At 27.9% G+C, this 20,244-nt stretch overlaps 2 protein-coding genes across 9 annotated transcripts; both read left to right on the top strand.

Annotated features, from left to right (window-relative positions):
- The first annotated feature begins 5,267 nt into the window (after window positions 1–5,267).
- On the top strand, window positions 5,268–8,674 carry LOC110607579 (putative disease resistance protein RGA1). 2 transcript variants are annotated; one of them, XM_021746722.2, is made up of 3 exons: window positions 5,268–7,857; window positions 8,240–8,318; window positions 8,414–8,674. In XM_021746722.2, the coding sequence occupies exons 1-2, from the start codon at window positions 5,430–5,432 to the stop codon at window positions 8,269–8,271; spliced, it is 2,460 nt and encodes an 819-aa protein (XP_021602414.1). In that variant the 5' UTR covers window positions 5,268–5,429; the 3' UTR covers window positions 8,272–8,318; window positions 8,414–8,674. The 2 variants fall into 2 exon arrangements, with proteins under 2 accessions (XP_021602414.1, XP_021602415.1); XM_021746723.2 differs by having other exon boundaries at window positions 8,243–8,318.
- Window positions 8,675–15,223: 6,549 nt separating this feature from the next.
- Window positions 15,224–18,791, top strand: LOC110607581 (putative disease resistance protein RGA1). Of its 7 annotated transcripts, XM_043959465.1 has the most exons (4): window positions 15,418–15,643; window positions 15,784–17,771; window positions 18,191–18,269; window positions 18,590–18,791. In XM_043959465.1, exons 1-3 carry the CDS (start codon window positions 15,561–15,563, stop codon window positions 18,220–18,222), a joined length of 2,103 nt encoding a protein of 700 aa, XP_043815400.1. In that variant the 5' UTR covers window positions 15,418–15,560; the 3' UTR covers window positions 18,223–18,269; window positions 18,590–18,791. The 7 variants fall into 7 exon arrangements, 5 of the variants coding, with proteins under 5 accessions (XP_043815398.1, XP_043815399.1, XP_043815397.1 ...); XR_006351863.1 differs by having other exon boundaries at window positions 15,225–17,719; XR_006351864.1 differs by having other exon boundaries at window positions 15,225–17,719; window positions 18,194–18,269.
- Window positions 18,792–20,244: the final 1,453 nt, after the last annotated feature.

The raw sequence follows: 20,244 nt of genomic DNA on the forward strand, positions 1-20,244 counted from the left end.
TTAAATATTTTCTTTTTTTTTTTTTTCAATTCCCACCATAATAAACTTTCTCGTAAACACTTCAACACCTAATTATTATCAATTTAGAGTACGTTGGATTTAACCTTGTCACTCAATTGATAGCTAATACTCTTTTATATACTATTTTATTTATTTGGTAAACTCTTATTGCTACATTTTCAATTAATTTTATTTTTAAATTTTTTTTCCCATCAAGAAATTCAATATTTTGAATATTTCAATTAATAATAAAATATATCATAATAACCCATTAATTACATATATATTTTAATAATAAATAAATAATATAATATATATATTTTTATTCGCCATTTCACAAATAAATAGTAAAAATTATATATATTTTACTTTCATTATATCTTAGCTATTAATAATTTTTAATTGCACGATAATATGATGATAAGTGTATTTAAGTAAAATTATATAGATTCACCGTAAGTGAAACTTTTCTTTATAATGCTATTAATATATGTTTATGAGTTTTTTCAAGATCAATTAAAAATATCTTTAATTAAATTAAATTACATTTTAATAAAATATATAATTTAGCTAGTTTATATATTTTTAAATTTAATTATAAAATTTTGTTTTATTAATAAAATGATTTTTTAATTATAATTTATTAATAAAATAATTATTTTAATTATAATTCATCTTATATTTTTATAAATTTATCCTAAATATTATAATTATTTATAAATCAGTATTTGTATTTTTTATAAATTAATTTTCATGTTTATTAAATTTTATTATCTTATATTTAATAATAAAATAATAAAATAAAAATTAAAAAAAAATTAATACAATATACGTTGATATTTAAGTCCAAAGAATTTTTTTTACTAATGACATGAAAATATAAAAATCTTTTTATTATAAATTAAATGGGAGGCAGTTGCCTCCCCTGTCCCCCGTATATTTTTATATAATATATATATTTTTATAAATTTTTTTTATATAAATAATATAATATATATATTTTTATAAATTTTTTTATAATATCTTTAATATAATATATTATTTTTTTTTAATGAAAAATTGGAGATCGGAGGAGTAGAACATTTACCATTAAGCTAAATGTGTGAGTGTAAAATATTAATTTATAATTTAAAAAAATTTAAATCTAAAAGTTAATAATATTTTACATTGAGGAGTGTTTTTGTCAAATTATTTTATGTAGGGATTTGATTTTAAATAATTATAAATTTTTATTAAACTCTAGAACTGATATTTATGTTAGATGGATTCGTCGTAATACTACTGTAACTGCTCATATATTTTAATTAAAAAATCTATTAGGTATAATCGTCTCTCTATTTGAAATGATAGAGAATCTATTAAGCATAATAGTTTTTATTTGGAATGATATCATCTTTATTTGATAAAATTTTATTAATGCAATTAGTTATTTTACTTTTTTAAAATATATATTTCTAATTATAAAAATTGAAAAAAATATATATTTAAACTTATAACTCGTCTTTTTAATTATATTTTTATCATTAATAAATTTATTTTCATTTATATATATAATTGAATTTTAAAATAAATTAAATATTTAATGATATATGGTAAAACTATATTTATGATTTTTTATATATTTTTAATTTTATTTTTATATAAAATAAAAATTAATGTATGTGTAATAAATATATTATTTTTTAATAACTATTAATATATAATCTTTTAATTTTCTATTATTTTCTAATATAATAAATACAATTTTATTATATTTATTGTGGTTTAATATCTTACTATTTTTAATATATTTTATTATTAATATTACAATAAAAATTTTATTATATTTTTTATTTTAATAATAAATAAAATATTAAAAATATATTTATAAAAATTAAATAAACATTAAATAATTTTATAAAAATTAAATACTATTAAAAATATTAAAAATACATTTATAAAAATTAATATCCGCGTGAGTAGTTTAAGTAAATAAATTTTAAAAAATTGCCCCCATGAAATTAAATCTTGGATCCGCCACTGATTTTGGGGGTGTCACAACTCCATCCTTGGATACATCGTCTCCCACAAGATCTCATTTTCACTTCATCGAGAAGAATGTTGTTTATCCCGACAAAGTTCTTAAGGGGCATTTGCTTTCAGACGCCAGATGATGGCAGAGTGCAGCTCAAAATAAGTGTCTGCCAGACGCTCCTCCCAAGCTTCCACCTTTTGCTATAGCTTTTTTTTCTCTCTTGGGTTAGGCCAGCTACCTGCACTTTTAGAGTTGTCTCCTTGGCTCTAGTGCCTCTTTTTTCGCCTGTTCTTTCAGAAGTTGCTAGTGGAATGTTGCCACTTATTTTGTCGTGCACTTCAAAAGTCTCCTGAAGCTTGGCATTTTTTACGGCAACTCCCTTACCCTTTGCTTAGCAAGACGTGCCTGTGGCTGTTTCAGTATGCCATGAAGCTCTTAGATCATCTTGTTAACTTCCACAGCTTCACGGTTCAAGGAATAGCTCAAATCATCAGGTCATTATTTTATTCCAGATCATAACAATCTTGATCTCTGGATAGTGAGAATCTTTTTGCCACTATGTCTGCTAGTTAATGGTTCTTAATTGTTTGGCAATGGTAACAGAGTAGTTGATCCAGACAATTTCTCAACCTACTTCGAAAATCCAAAAATAGCAACTTGGGGGGGTGGGGGGGAGGGTATACCTTGAAAGATTTCATCTTACAGCCAAGCAGTGGGATCTTGGGGCTCCGACTCAACTTCATCTTCAATAATAAGCAAGAGACGATCGTGTCTCACATTCTTGGATGCCTCGACAATCCTTGTTTGTTGCGGCTCTTTTGGCCAGCAGTATTCACTACAAGACAGCCTTCTTCCCTGTCTTTTGCCATTCTCGCAAGAAACAAAAGTAGATAAGTGAACAATGCTCCGAGTTAGAAAATTTTGGGGTTTTTGTCAAATGGGATTTTATGTTGCTTGGATAATCTTATTATGCAATGCATAACAACGGTCAATTTCTCAATCCTGGTGAATGGTAATCCTTCTCCCCCCTTTCATCCATCGTGAGGCCTTCGTCAAGGAGATTCTTTGTCTCCATATCTGTTTATTCTGATATCTCAAGCTCTCTCCTATCTTATAAATAAAGCAAAAAAAGAAGGTGTTTACAAGGAATGAAGCTCTCTCGGTTCTCTCCTGCTATTACAAATATTTTGTTTGCTGATGACATCCTCTTATTTGGCAAGGCATCTAGAATGGAAGCACACAATATTCTCTCAATCCTTGCAAAATATAGTGCTGCTTCAGGTCAAAAGATAAATTATCACAAATCCAGTATATTTTTCGGTAAGAACACTCCTACAAATCTTTTGAAAAGTGAATTTCGAGACGGACGACTTTTAAAAGTGTGACAAGATCCACAAGTTTGTCGTAAAGGTCAAGACCAAAATTCTATGGAAATCAATTTTACATTTTAATTATTTTTTAAATTTTTTCATAAATTTTTGCATTAAGCATTTTTTTTTTAACTGTTTGAGATACTTTTCAATTTTTGAGAATTTAATAAATTTTTTTTATTTTTAACATTTTATTTTCTGAATTTCACCTTAATCAAATGATATTAGTTAAAATTTTTAGAATCTAACAAACCTTATATTTTAATTTCAAAATAATATCAAATATTCACAATATTATATAAAATTTCTATCTAAAACATATGAAGAAACTAAATAAATAAATATAATATAGTTTATCTATTATAATTTTCAAAACTCTTAAAAAAAAAGATAAAAATTTATAATAGAGCTTCCAAAAATTTTATTGTAATATTTTTACAAGAAATAAATTTTGAATTTTTATTATTTCTCTACTGTGTTAGAAATATATTTAGTTTTATTTATTTATTTTATAATAAAATTACATAAATTAAAATAAAACTACATAATAACTAAAATTATATAATTTAATTTAATAATATTTTTTAAATAATTATAATTATTTTAATTTATTTTACTTTTAATTTGATCGAATTATATTTTATTATTATATAATCTAATTAATACATTGTCAGAGAAACTGATAAGGCTGCGAATTGATTAACTCGTTTGGCACAAGAACTTTTCAATGGCGTTAATATTCTAAATGTTTTGCATGCCAATATTATTGGCTTGTTGTCTTTTGATAAAACTAAAATTTAAGACTAATTATTTTTTTAAATGAATGCTCTCCTCTATATTAAAAAAAATAAAATAAAATTAGGGTAAACGTGATTTTTGCTTTTAATTTAATAATTTAAAAAAATATTAAAATTTTAAAAGAGAAATAAATAGTGAATCCCGCTTAATTTAATAAAAAGAAGAAAAGTGAAAAGTTTTCAAAAGAATAAAAAATCATAGGGTCTACGAATCATAGGGTCTACGAAAGTTAATCGTTTCTAACCACAACTTTAGTGTTGTTAAATGTCAATATACTATTGGGTTATATATGTTAAATGTCAATATACTATTGGGTTATATATTAACATAACAATAATTATTATCACATTTACAGATTTAATTTAAAGATAAATGCATTCGAGTAAATTTAAGTGTGTGATGTTCTTCTCTCTCAAATTTCAATTTCCATTTTAAAAGAAAAATACAGCTGATGTCAATAATTTTTGAGAAAGTAAAGACCATTACATGGAAATTAGAATATAAAACAAAACATAATTTTCTAAAGTCTCATCCGAAAAGAAAGGGATTGTAGTGCATAGCTTGCAGCAATCCCAATTGATGAATGCATAAATTAACCTCTGATTTTTATCAAAAAAACTTAAATTCATCCTTAAGTAATTTAATTTCTCCTTCAATTTTGAAGTTGGCTAAGATTGTAAGATCTAAGACAAGAACCAGTGCAACAAACCAGCAAAACACTGATCAAAACAGGGACCCAAATCTCCATGGATTCATACTACAACGCAACAAAGGACCACTGCGTCAACCCAAATGCTGCCAAGCAATGAAGATTGTGCTTCCCATAATTATTTATTGGACAAATTTTGATCAAAGAAGAGAAATATTTACATTCAATGAAAAAAGAAGTTGCAGTATATTAATTTTTTTTTATTGAAGAATCCAATCATTTATGTCTTGGATGCCGTATAAATTAAGATCTTGTTTGGTTCAAATTAATCTATTTCTTGGGAAGTTGGGCTAATTTCCTCCAAAACAAACAAGACCTAAGTCTTGATAAGTTTGTATTATTCTTTTGGCATTTAAATTATTGGACAAGCTCATCAAATTATAGCGGAGAAGGAGAAAAGAATCTTTATTAAAGCGAGTCCAGCGGAAAAGAATCTTTTTCCTAAAGTGAGGTTCTCACATAGATCTCCATTAAAAGAAGCCATTGGAAATGATCATTTCACCATTTCTTCTCTTCCTAATCCAAATTAGAAAAATCAATGGCCGACTCTTTTCTCCTCAGCATTGCAGAAAGTGTTCTTGGGAAGTTGGGCTCTCTTGCTCTCGAAGAATTCTTCTTGGCGTGGGGACTTGAAAGCGATCTTGAGAAGATTAAGGAGAACTTGAAGGTCATCAAAGCCGTGCTTTTGGATGCAGAGCAGCAGTTGTCGCTGAATCCACGGATAGAGATTTGGCTGGAGAATCTCAAACAAGTCCTATATGATGCAGAAGATGTGGTGGAAGAGTTTAAATGTGAAGCTTTGCGAAGGAAAGTGGTCAAGTCTGGGAACACCACTCGAAAGGTACGCCGATTCTTTTCTAGCTCTAATCCACTTGCGTTCCGATTTAGAATGGGACATAAACTCAAGCAGATTAGAGAGAGGGTAGATGAAATCGCAGCTCTTAAGTCCAAGTTTGGTCTTACTGAGCGAATTTTTGATAGGCCTGTCATTCATAGGGAGAGGGAGATGACCCACTCCTTTGTAGATGCTTCTGATGTCATTGGGAGGGATCAAGCTAGAGATACAATCATGGAGACGTTGGTGCAATCTTCTGACGGTGAAAATGTCTCCATTATTCCAATTGTTGGAATTGGAGGTCTTGGGAAGACCACACTTGCTAAATTGGTGTATAATGATCAAAGGGTAGCTACTCTTTTTGAGTTGAAATTATGGGTCTGTGTTTCAGATGTCTTTGAATTAGATAAGGTGATTATTAAAATTCTTAACTCTGCATCTCCTGATAAGAAATATTTGGATATGGGTATAGAGCAGCTGCAAAGATCCTTGCGAGAGGCTTTGAATGGAAGGAAATATTTACTCATCCTAGATGATGTGTGGAGTGAGGACCCTAGAAAATGGCTTGAACTGAAAACTTTGTTAATGGGAGGTGCTAATGGAAGTAAAATTGTAGTCACCACTCGTAGCAATCGTGTTGCTGAAATCATGGGTACAGTCTCTCCCCAAAATTTGAGTCTTCTTCCACATCGAGATTGTTTGTCTTTGTTCTTTAAATGTGCATTTAAAGAATATGAAGTAAAACAAAATCCAAATTTGACAACAATTGGGGAAGAAATAGTGAGAAAATGCAAAGGAGTTCCGCTAGCAGTCATAACTTTAGGGTCGTTACTTTACTCTGTAACTGATGAACGTGAGTGGGAATTTATAAGAGATAGTGAGATATGGGAATTAAAGCAGAAGGAAAATGATATTTTGCCTGCTTTAAGATTGAGCTATGAACATTTGCCATCTTACTTAAAAAGATGCTTTGCATATTGTTCAATTTTTCCCAAGGATTATCAATTGCTCGATACTGAATTGGTTTATTTGTGGATGGCAAATGGACTTGTTCAATCTTCCAATGAGAATCAAGAGTTAGAAGATGTTGGCTTTCGCTACTTTAAAGAGTTGTGTTCTAGGTGTTTCTTCCAAGATTTTTCTGACTATGGTCGTGCTACGTGTAAAATGCATGATCTAATACATGATCTAGCATTATCCATTACACAAAATGAATGTTCAATGTTTCTCGACAGCACTCAACAGATTGCCAAGAGTGTTCGACATGTATCTTTTCCCCATCCTGAATCACTTCCGAAAGATGTTCCTAAATCCTTACAAAACTTGGAATGCATGCGGACCATTTGCTTTATAAATGAAAGAAGAGAGGGAATAAGCAGTGAAATGTTCATTAAGACATGTTGCTCAAGATTTCAGTACTTGAGAGTCTTGGATTTGAGTTATTCAAGCTTTGAGGAGCTGCCAGCAAGTATAGGCAATTTGAAGCATTTGAAATATCTTAGTTTATGGAGTAACTCTAACATCAAAAGACTCCCTAATTCAATATGTAAGTTACAAAGCTTGCAGACTCTACTTCTCTATGAATGTTGGAATCTTCAAGAGTTGCCCGAAGATATAAGGTGCATGATTAACCTCAGGTATCTTTGGATAACTACGCGTCAAATGTATTTTCCAACGGGTGGAATAGGTTGCTTGAAGTCTCTTCGATTTCTTTACATCACTGAATGTCACAGTCTGAAATATTTGTTTGAAGACATGCAAGGTCTCAAAAAACTTCGAAGACTGGTCATCTTTGGTTGTGAAAGTTTGATCTCTTTGCCACAAAGTATAAAATGCCTAACAACATTAGATACTCTTTGTATTGATGATTGTAGAAACCTGGATTTGAGAATGGAGGAAGGAGAAGAAACGCAATTCAGCCTCGTAAGATTAGCGTTAAGATGGTTGCCAAAAATTGTGGACTTTCCAGAATGGCTTATTCGAGGATCTACCAATAGTTTAAAAGTGTTGGAAGTTGAACGCTGCAACAACCTCAGAGAATTGCCAAATTGCCTACAGAACATGGCGTCACATCCAGAGGTTCAAATCATAGATTGTCCGAAGCTAAATAATAATCCTTTACAAAAAGGAGGTGAGAGTTAATATATAGAAGTATGATTCAAAATTTCTTCTAACTGTTTGTGTTATACTTTATTTTTAATCCAAGTGATTTAATTTATAAAGTCTGCCACTTTTTTTTTTATTTTATTTTTGTCACGGAAGCTTCATTAATTCACTTTCTTTTTTTTTTATTTAGAATATTTGATTGTATTATAAATATAGTCAAATAATGTTATAATTTAGATTATCTTCAAAAAAAAAAAATATTTAAGGGTAATGTTATAATTTTATCATATAGCAATTTAAATTTTTTTTTTCCAAGGAAAAATGATTATCCTAATTAGCTATTATCTGCTCTTATGGTTCTATGTGCACTTATGGTAATTTGATATTTCTCTTATATCTCTGGTCAGAAGAGGCTGGTCCAAGTACATCACTGAGTTGAGCATTTCAGCTTGCATTTGGACATTTTTTAAATTAGAACATTTACTGGTGAGGTTTCCTCCTAAAATATTTAAAAATTCAATCAGCATAAATATTTATACTTGTATATATGCATTGATATACTGAAACTTTTTTTTTTGCAGGTGATAGAAAAAGACATTTCAGCGTGCATGGCTTCTACTTATATTCCTTGAATGATTTGTTGTCTTAATCTGTATTTTTTAATAAATATATTGTCATCTTCTAGAATTTTGTATTTTCTTTTAATTGTAAAAGATTGTTGGTATGATTGTTTAAGGATTGACCTAAGATTCCCAAATATTATAGAATTATTGTTGTATTTACGTATGGATTTAGAGGTTGAGCTTTGCTCCCTCAATTATACATTATTGTATGTTGCATTTGATTGTGGATTTCTATAGACGATAGACAGTTGCTTCATCAATTGGTAAATTAGATTTCGAAGTTTTTGACGTCTAACTGGTGAGTGTGCCTCATGCACTGGAGAAAGTTTTTGACGTCTCCCACTCACCCACGGTGAAGGGCTGCTCTACTTCTTCTCGCTAGTGTCACACATTGATCCTCTCTTCAGTTCTATGGTTGGTTTTCAATTTGGGTAACTTATGGAGGTGATTTTGCTTTGATTACCATTCTGCCACTATTCACACTTGTTATTCTTAAGCTTCTGTTTGTATGATTCTTTGGGATTTCAGATACCATTCATCGTATTGCTCACCGATAGTATTCCTTCAATACTATTCATTGCTATTGTTCAGCAAAGGGTTTCTATAAGTTATTATTTGGCTTGGAATTAGCCTTAGAGTTATTTTTTGTTTTTTGGTTTTAGATTTGTTGGTTTCCATAGTATCAATTAGCATAACTCACTATGAAATTGCATAATTTAACTTAAACAAATCACACGGTTGGATTTGCTAAGTCTTCCTAATTTTTAATATAATTAATAAATTAAATTCAACAGACGTTCTTTAAGTTATTTATTGGCTAGAATTAATTAGTAAATATTTTCTAATTAATTTACACGTAAGTAAATATTGATTGTGAGGAGTGTTTTTTATAACTGGAATCAATTTATTGAAATTAATAAGAATTTATTTTTACTTCAATGATCTATTCTAACAATTAAAATAGATCCCATCTTTAAGTGAAATTTATTTATATTGATTTTTTCTCCAGTTAATTATTTGATTTTTTTACTTGTTATTACTTTCTTCACTCTTTTGATATCTCCTTTAGTTTTATTTTTATCAAAGTCTTTTTTTTTTTATTTCTTTACGTAATTATTAATGGAAAGGTTTTAAGGTTGTTGATAAGATGCTATTTACTCTATATACAATTATTTCTTATTAGATTTGGATGGATTATCTTTTGTGCATTTGACCCATCAACATTAATTACTAAATCATATCAGAATATTAATATTTGAATTTGATAAAGATTTAAAATTGATTTAATTTTATATTTTATAAGAATATTTTATTAAGTTTCACTTTTTTGGCTTGGTAAAATTTCATAATGCGCATCTAAATAAATTAATGTACAGGACATATACCGCTTCAGCAAAGTTAATATAATTGATATTGTTCACACCATAATTCTTTGGTATGAACCTGCAAGATAGAAGACAATATCAAATAGATTACCTCGACAACCTTTTCGATACTTAAATCAGTACATGTGATAAGTAAATTATGAAATTGACTGTTGGAGAGAATAACTTACATGATTATGGAGGTTGTCAACTCGATATATAATGTATATTAGATAGAATTTGGATGTAATATGAAATTCAAAATAAGATAGGATATGAAATCTTTTCAGATAAAGATAATATTATGATATGGGTAATGTCCTATTATGATTAGGATTCTATCACTTTATTAAGTGTTATAAAGTATCTGAGTAATTGACTTGATTTGGATTATTGAGACCCGTATTTAATATATTTTAATATTAATTTAATCAGTAGTCCCTCCTACAATGATCTAATCTTTAGGTTCGATACTTGTTGCCTCATGGGAATTTGGTGACAAATCACTTTGGTGATTGCATTGCTTTTTCCCTTGACGAACTTGCGTCTTATGTTTTAACCTTGAAGGCCTTAGTTTCTTTGCTATTTGTTTTGGATAATGATATTTTATGGGTGCATTTTAATCCAGATGAGAAGACTAAAGTTACCAATATATAACTAAAATATAAGTATTTCAACATATGAACTTATATGATTAAATAAATATTACCTGACTTATGTTTCTATCTCATTGATAGTTTGACATTGATGAAATCTGGTGCTGCTATCATGAGAAACTACATGGGTATCAGTTATTGATGAAGGTGTGCAGATCGCTTAAAGGGCGCAATTGATTGCCTGAAGGACGCTCTTACACCACCTAAGGACGCTCTTATATTATCTAAGGGCGTCTTTACATCATCTAAGGGCGATCTTACGTTGTCTAAATAAGCAATTGATCGTTTGAAAAAGCGCTTTTATGTCGTATAAGGACGCTCTTACGCTCTTATGTTGATTGTAGAAGATTGATCTCTTTGCCACAAAGTATAAAATGCCTAACATTAAATACTCTTTGTATTGATGGTTGTGAAAACCTGGATTTGAGAATGGAGGAAGGAGAAGAAATGCAATTCAGCCTCCAAAGATTAGAGTTAAGATGGTTGCCAAAAATTTTGGACTTTCCAGAATGTCTTATTCGAGGATCTACCAATAGTTTAGAAGTGTTGGAAGTTGAACAATGCAACAGCCTCGGAGAATTGGCAAATTGCCTACAGAACATGGCATCACATCCAGAGGTTCGAATCATAGATTGTCCGGAGCTAAACAATATTCCTTTACATAAATCAGGTGAGAGTTAATATTTAATTGGTCATTATGTGATTGTATTTTAAAATTTTTCCTTTATATATATTTTTCTTTACTTTTATTTAAATGAAAGAAAATAAAAAACTTAGAAATGAAAATCAGATTTTTCAATTTCTTAGTTTTAAAATGTTTGAAAATGAAAAGAGGAAGCACATTTGAGATGAATTTCACATTTTTGTTTTAATATAATTTTTTTTACAAAAAAAAAAAACACAAATGTTAAGGGTAATATCATAATTTTATCATTCAGCAATTTGAATTATATTTATTATTTTTTTCTCCAAATAACAAAATCGATTATATCCTAATTTAATTATTGTCATCTCCTAGGAGTCTGGAGTCTATTTTAATTCTGAATTTCCTTTTAATTGTAAAATGTTTTTCGGATGACTGTCTAACTAAGGATCGACCTGAACTCCCCGAAATATTATACAATTATTGTTGTATTTATGTATTGATTTGGAGGTTGAGCTTAGCTCCCTCAATTATATTTTATTGCATGTTGCACTATGGAGGTTAGACTTGCAACAGATTGTAGATTGTAGATTTTAATTGTAAAACTGACCTCAGTGATGAAAATAGGTCTTTCTCTTTTTTACTTAAAATTGAACATCATTTCTCTATAATTGTTTGCTACTTTTTGATTTCAAAGCTTAGCAACTCTAAACCTAGCATTAACCTCTTGAACATCAGAGTGAGCTGATGGATGTGATTGTAGCTTATAGATTTATTTATGTGTTTGTAGTTATGTTTTGCTTAAAATGGTATATATGGCAATAAAAATATTTATTTAACTTAATTAGCAATACCAAAATTTTATCAGCAAATTAAAAGAAATGGCAAAGAAAGGCACCCAAATCTCAACACAGCCATGGAAATAATTCAAGTAAGGTAAAATCCTTTAACACCAAGTGATGAGATTGCCAAAAGAATTGGTGACAGCCACTATATACTAGGTAAAATCCACAAGCAAGTCCCTCTTCTTTATACCAAATTAATTGCGCAATCATATTGTACAGAGAAATTCCATTATCAACAGCAGCAATACAACTAGCCAATCTTTAATCCATTCTTGTGACCTAAAAAATATGCAAGGGTAACATGAAAAGCACATTGGCTACTAGATGATGCATGAAGGACCAATCAAAAAGTTGCATACACATGTTATCAGAATCATAACAGTATAACAATATAGATTGCAGCAAAAATGGATTTTTAAATGACACCCAATTGGTATATTTTGATGCACAAGGGTAATTTTCAATTACCCATTTAAGCTGTTAATTTTTTTTTAATTCAGGCTCATATCAATTCATGTATTCTCAAACGCTCGTACCAATTAAGGCTCCCATAATCTAACCCTGAAAACAATTAATCAACAGTTAATAGAATATAAAAATCAATTTTAAAAATATAAAAATATAAAAATATAAAAATATAAAACTCATTATTAAAATATTTAAGTGTTCGATTTTAAAATATAAAAATCGATTCATTAATTATACTAAAATTTAAATATTTAAACACTCAAATTTTTATTTTTATTTATTAATTTATTTTACCATGCAAATTTTTCGACAGCAATATTTAATTTATTTTAAAAAATAATTATTAAAGTACTTAAAATTTACCTATGACTTTTTGTTTATAAGATTTAGGGAGAGGCCTCGGAACCATAGATCTCTGGAAATTTTTAAATTTTATATTTATATAGTTTTATATATAGTAGAAAAAATTATTATTAAGTCATATTTAAAAAATTTATTAATTAGTCTTTATTTTAAAATTATTTAATTAAAATATTTTATATTTTATAAAATTAATTTTTTATTTTTTTATTAAATAAATTCTCATTCACTTACTGTTTAATTCATTTAATTTTAATTGTCTATTTTATTTTATTCCTCTCATTTTCTATTTTTTTTAATCAAAAAATTTATTTTTCATTTTTAAAATTTCAACTCCAATATGTAAATTTATCATTGCATAATTTAATTCTATACGCTATTTTAATTATTAAGAAGTAATTATTTCATTTAATTTCTAATCTATTTATATAATTGAAATTATTTGTTAAACTATTTAAATTTGGAGAAATTAATTTTAAATTTTTATAAATAAAAGTATTTTATGAATAATGTTTTATTAATTAAGAGTTTCATAGACTATTTAAATTTAAAAAATAATTTAATTTTAAAAATATAAATTTAATGGATAATAAATTAAATAATTTAAATTTAAAAATATTTAAATATAAATCAAATATTATTTCCATAGGTAATAGGTTAGATTATTTAAATTTAAAAAAATAAAATAAAAATATTATTTCCATAACTAATGGATTAGATAATTTAATAAACAAATTTTATAATAAATATTATATTAAATAGTTATGATACTTTAACAGAATTATTCTTTTATGAGTTTGCATATTACCACTATAGTAGAAATAGTTTTTTTTTTTTTTATAATAAATATTATTAAAATTTGATTTCATAATAGAATAAGAGATAAGTTATTTATCCATTTATTTTTTATTTATATTGAAAGATATATTTATAAATATTGAAAATAAGAGTGTTATTAATATATTTTAATTAATAAAAAATAGATAAATTATAATTTATTATTAATTTTTTTATAAATTTTGTAATATATATTTATTTTATATATTTTATATTTTTTATTAAAATCGAACCTCTTAAATAAAATTTCTAAATTCGTCACTGTTTATATTTTTATTTAAATAAAAAAATTTAAATTTTATATTTAATTGAATAAATTATTTTAAAAATTAATTATATTATAATAAATTTAAAAGCTAATATCTTATTATTTAAAATTAAAAATTTAACTGTTATCATAATTAAATATAAAATTTTAACATTTTACATCTAATAAATCTGAAAAAATAATATTGCTTCTTGGCTCTTATTTTCATTTTTAATTTCTTAGTCTTAAATTTAATATCTAAATTAAATGTCCATAATTAATTATTTAAATATACTAAAAAATATTTAAATTTTAATAATATCCTCTTTTCTAATAACTGGGAAACTGTACTAGTTATTTTTTATTATTCATTATTTATATTATTTATTTTCTTTTTAAATTTCAACAATAAATAAATAAATAGTTTAACTAGACAAAATATTTAAATTATGTTTAATAATGGCAGCTTAGAATAATTATAATAAGAAAATAAAATTAACATTTAACAAAATATAATTAAAGTTAAAATTAATAATATTCATAATAATATTTACAAATATATGAATTATTTTAATTTAGTTAATATTGAATATTTAATTTATAAAAAAGTAAACGAATTATAAGAGTAAAAAAATTCTAATTCTATTTAAAAAAATTAAAAAGTTTATATTTTTCCATTTAATAGCTAAAACATAATAAAAAAAAGGGAATTTTATATGATATGGTTAGTGTAAGTATTTAAAATTGTAAATATTTAAAATTTTAATTAGAAACATGAACTTACATGAGATGTAAGGAGAGAGAAATTATATGTTAATTGAATTAACTTAAAGACCTGCAATAACATGTTAGAGGGAGTTGAATGATATTTAAATTAAAGTTGAAGGAGTTTTTTAAATAAAATTAAGTTGAATTAACTTAATGTTAATTGAATTATCTCGCTGTCAAAATAAAAAAATTAATAAATTAAATAATTTATATCTACAATTCTTCAACTTAGAAGTTTTGTTACATTTAGTTTTTCATCTTTAATTTATGATCATAAAATCCTCTATCTTTAAAAATATTACATAAAAACCACTCCTCTTCATAGACATTTAATAAAAATTCTTAAATATTATTTATTTATTTATTAGGTAAAATTAATATGTAACAATTTTTTTTTTTTTTTTTGAAATGGGGGAGATCTATCAGGTTTAACCGGATGCACTTACCATCGGGCTAAGCTGTAACAATATCTCTGTATTTGTTTTTTCCAAATCAGAATTAAAATAATACTTAACAGAACTGAGAAGTAATTGGGCCTACATTGGAAAAAGAGTCTCAATGGCTCAATAATTTCTCCTTCCACAGTACTTGAACAAGTCCACTCACATGGAGAATCTACCAATTTCTTAGCTTTGCTTTCTCATTGGACTAATCATTTCATCATTTCTTCTCTTCCTAATCCAAACTACAAAAATCAATGGCGGACTCTTTTCTCCTCAGCATTGCAGAAAGTGTTCTTGGGAAGTTGGGCTCTCTTACTCTGGAAGAATTCTTCTTGGCATGGGGACTTGAAAGCGATCTTGAGAAGATTAAGGAGAACTTGAAGGTCATCAAAGCCGTGCTTTCGGATGCAGAGCAGCAGTTGTCGCAGAATCCACGGATAGAGATTTGGCTGGAGAATCTCAAACAAGTCCTATATGATGCAGAAGATGTGGTGGATGAGTTTAAATGTGAAGCTTTGCGAAGGAAAGTGGTCAAGTCTGGGAACACCACTCGAAAGGTACGCCGATTCCTTTCTAGCTCTAATCCACTTGCGTTCCGATTTAGAATGGGACATAAACTCAAGCAGATTAGAGAGAGGGTAGATGAAATCGCAGCTCTTAAGTCCAAATTTAGTCTTACTGAGCGAATTTTTGATAGGCCTGTCATTCATAGGGAGAGGGAGATGACCCACTCCTTTGTATATGCTTCTGATGTCATTGGGAGGGATCAAGCTAGAGATACAATCATGGAGACGTTGGTGCAATCTTCTGACGGTGAAAATGTCTCCATTATTCCAATTGTTGGAATTGGAGGTCTTGGGAAGACCACACTTGCTAAGTTGGTGTATAATGATCCAAGGGTAGCTAATCATTTTGAGTTGACATTATGGGTTTGTGTTTCAGATGTCTTTGAATTAGACAAGGTGATTATTAAAATTCTTACTTGTGCAGATCCCGGGAAAAAATTTATGGATATGGGTATAGAGCAGCTGCAAAGATCCTTGCGAGAGGCTTTGAATGGAAGGAAATATTTATTCATCCTAGATGATGTGTGGAGTGAGGACCCTAGAAAATGGCTTGAACTCAAAACTTTGTTAATGGGAGGTGCTAATGGAAGTAAAATTGTAGTCACCACTCGTAGCAGTCGTGTTGCTGAAATCATGGGCACAGTCTCTCCCCAAAATTTGAGTCTTCTTCCACATCGAGATTGTTTGTCATTGTTCTTCAAATGTGCATTTAAAGAATATGAAGTACAACAAAATCCAAATTTGACAACAATTGGGGAAGAAATAGTGAGAAAATGCAAAGGAGTTCCGCTAGCAGTCATAACTTTAGGGTCGTTGCTTTACTCTGTAACTGATGAACGTGAGTGGGAATTTATAAGAGATAGTAAGATATGGGAATTAAAGCAGAAGGAAAATGATATTTTGCCTGCTTTAAGATTGAGCTATGAACACTTGCCATCTTACTTAAAAAGATGCTTTGCATATTGTTCAATTTTTCCCAAGGATTATCAATTGGATGATATTGAATTGGTTTATTTGTGGATGGCAAATGGACTTGTTCAATCTTCCAATGAGAATCAAGAGTTAGAAGATGTTGGCTTTCGCTACTTTAAAGAGTTGTGTTCTAGGTGTTTCTTCCAAGATTTTTCTGAAGAGTTTGGTAATGTTAAGTGTAAAATGCATGATCTAATACATGATCTAGCATTATCCATTACACAAAATGAATGCTCAATGTTTCTTGACAGCACTCAACAGATTGCCAAGAGTGTACGACATGTATCTTTTCCCCATCCTGAATCACTTCCGAAAGATGTTCCTAAATCCTTACAAAACTTGGAATGCATGCGGACCATTTGCTTTATAAATGAAAGAAGAGAGAGAATAAGCAGTGAAATGTTCATTAAGACATGTTGCTCAAGATTTCAGTACTTGAGAGTCTTGGATTTGAGTTATTCAAGCTTTGAGGAGCTGCCAGCAAGTATAGGCAATTTGAAGCATTTGAAATATCTTAGTTTATGGAGGCACTTTAACATCAAAAGACTTCCTAATTCAATATGTAAGTTACAAAGCTTGCAGACTCTACTTCTCTGTCGATGTTGGAATCTTCAAGAGTTGCCCAAAGATATAAGGAGCATGATTAACCTCAGATTTCTTTGGATTACTACAGAGCAAAAGTATTTTCCAACGGGTGGAATAGGTTGTTTGAAGTCTCTTCGATTTCTTTTTATTACTGAATGTGGAAATCTGGAATATTTGTTTGAAGACATGCAAGGTCTGAAAAAGCTTCGAAGATTGGTCATCTTTGGTTGTGAAAGTTTGATCTCTTTGCCACAAAGTATAAAATGCCTAGCAACATTAGATACTATTTGTATTGATGATTGTGAAAACCTGGATTTGAGAATGAAGGAAGGAGAAGAAACGCAATTCAGCCTCCAAAGATTAGAGTTAAGACGGTTGCCAAAAATTGTGGACTTTCCAGAGTGGCTTATTCGAAGATCTACCAATAGTTTAAAAGTGTTGAAAGTTCAAGAATGCAACAACCTCAAAGAATTGCCAAATTGCCTACAGAACATGGCGTCACATCCAGAGGTTCGAATCATTCGATGTCCGAAGTTAAACAATAATCCTTTACAAAAAGCAGGTGAGTGTTAATATATAGAACTATGAGTCAAAATTTCTTCTAACTGTTTGTGTTATATTTTATTTTTAATCCAAGTGGATAAATATTCTGTTTCCTTACGTTCAAAAAGTGTTTTTAAATTCACTTTTATGAATGATTTAATTTATAAAGTCTGCCACTTTTTTTTTTATTTTATTTTTGTCACGGAAACTTCGTTAATTCACTTTCTTTTTCTTTTATTTACAATATTTGATTGTATTATAAATATAGTCAAATAATGTTATAATTTAAATTATCTTAAAAAAAATTTAAGGGTAATGTTATAATTTTATCATATAGCAATTTAAATTATGTTTTTTTTTTCAAGGAAAAATGATTATCCTAATTAGTTATTATTTGCTCTTATGGTAATTTGATATTTCTCTTATATCTCTGGTCAGAAGAGGCTGGTCGAAGCACATCCCTGAGTTGAGCATTTCAGCTTGCATTTGGACATTTATGAAATTAGAACATTTACTGGTGAGGTTTTCTCCTAAAATATTTAAAAATTCAATCAGCATAAATATTTACACTTGTATATATGCATTGATATACTGCAACTTCTTCTTCTTTTTTTTTTTTTTCATTCACTGAAAATATTACAATTCTTTGATCAAGATTTTTTCCAATAAATAATGCAAAAAAATGGAGACTCAGGAGCAAAATCAACACTAAGCCAACTTAGAAATATTTTCATTTCTTGTATGGAAGGAAAACTATATATAACAAATCTTTTGAAGGGAAATAGTACAAAGCTTTGCATTGCTATCCCTTTTCTTTAAGTTTTTTTTTTTTCGCAGGTGATAGAAAAAGACGATTCAGTGTGTATGGCTTCTACTTATATTTCTTGAATGATTTGTTATCTTAATCTCTGTTTTTTTAATTAATATATTATCATCTCCTAGAATTCTGTATTTTCTTTTAATTGTAAAATATTGTTGGGATGACAGTTTAAGAATTGATTTAAGATTCTCAAATATTATAAAATTATTATTGTATTTACGAGTGGATTTAGAGGTTGAGCTTTGCTCCCTCAATTATATATTACTGTATGTTGCACTTGATTATGGATTTCTATAGACAATAGACCGTTACTTTATTATTGGGTAAATTAGACTTTGAAATTTTATAGATACATTTTTTATATTTTTAAAATCGAAAATTTTAGTTTCAAATTTGACGAGTATCAGAATTCGTCAATTTAAAATTTACTTTCTTTTTCTTAACTGGTAAGAACTTGTAGATAGGGTGAGTGAGTATCAATCCCACAGAGACCTCAATTTTGTTTAATTTAAATGACCAAATTAAAATAGATAAATAGTTTAATATGAAAAAGTGAGAAGAACATAGTTTTTTGTTTTAATTAAAATTTTCAGCTGAAGGTAATCAAATTGAGGTGTTTTGCAGATGATCATTGGTTAGAATAGTGGTCAAATACGCGAATCCCACCAATTCTTCCTTATGAATAAATTAATTCGTTTCGCGCTTAAATTAATTCCTAGTTAACTAACAACCCCAATACGCGTGTAGATTTAATTAGTAAACTGCGTTAAGAGAGAAGAATCCAAACTTGATCAATAAAAATACGCGTTTTATTTAAATCAAATCTGTCAATTTCTTAATATAAACTAATAAGTTAATTAGTACTTTTTATTAACACAATTAAACAATTACAGACTTAATTAGATTAATTAGCTATAAGTTGTTTTTCCAAGAGATTCGATAGGCCTCTTGAATTCTCAAGAAAACAACAATAGAGGTGATGTTCCTTGAAATCAAAAATTGACAAAAAATAAAAATAAAATGAATATAGTTAGAGTGCATAACCTCACAACTTGAACAAATCTCAATTTAACTTAACTTTCAACTGAAAATAAATTGTGTAGTCACTCATGGCCATAATAAAATTATAAAAATTAAGCAAAAGGAGAAGAAGAGAAAAAATGGAGAAGAGAGTGGGGGGCAGCAAGAGAGGAAATGAGAGCAAGAGGTAGAATATAATTATCGGTTTAATGTTATGAACCTTTATATAGGTACAAAAAAGATAAAACTTAATAATTTAAAATAAAATATATTATTTTTATCTTATCTCTATCCTAATCAGATTGAGTTTGATTCATCTTTGAAGCTGATTTTATCCTTACTTAGGTGGCAAAATCTAGCCTTGGATTACAGGTTTGGTCAAGGTTGCAGCTCTCAGTATAAAAAATCTTTTAATTCAGCATTTTTTTTTTCTTTTCTCAATTTCTATTTATAAACTGTCCAAAATAAAATTTAAATTTAAATTAAATATTTATATCAAAATACAGTAAAATCAAAAAATTAAATGAAAAAAAAATTGTGAGTTTTTGTAACTCATCAAAATTTCTTTCCACCCATAGAATCTGTAATTAATTATTTGAATACGGTAAAAGAAGAGAGAATACCTTTTAATTTCAACGGAAGAAATTGTTAA

Source organism: Manihot esculenta, chromosome 9 (assembly GCF_001659605.2).
Source record: "Manihot esculenta cultivar AM560-2 chromosome 9, M.esculenta_v8, whole genome shotgun sequence".
NCBI classification, from domain to species: Eukaryota; Viridiplantae; Streptophyta; class Magnoliopsida; order Malpighiales; family Euphorbiaceae; genus Manihot; species Manihot esculenta.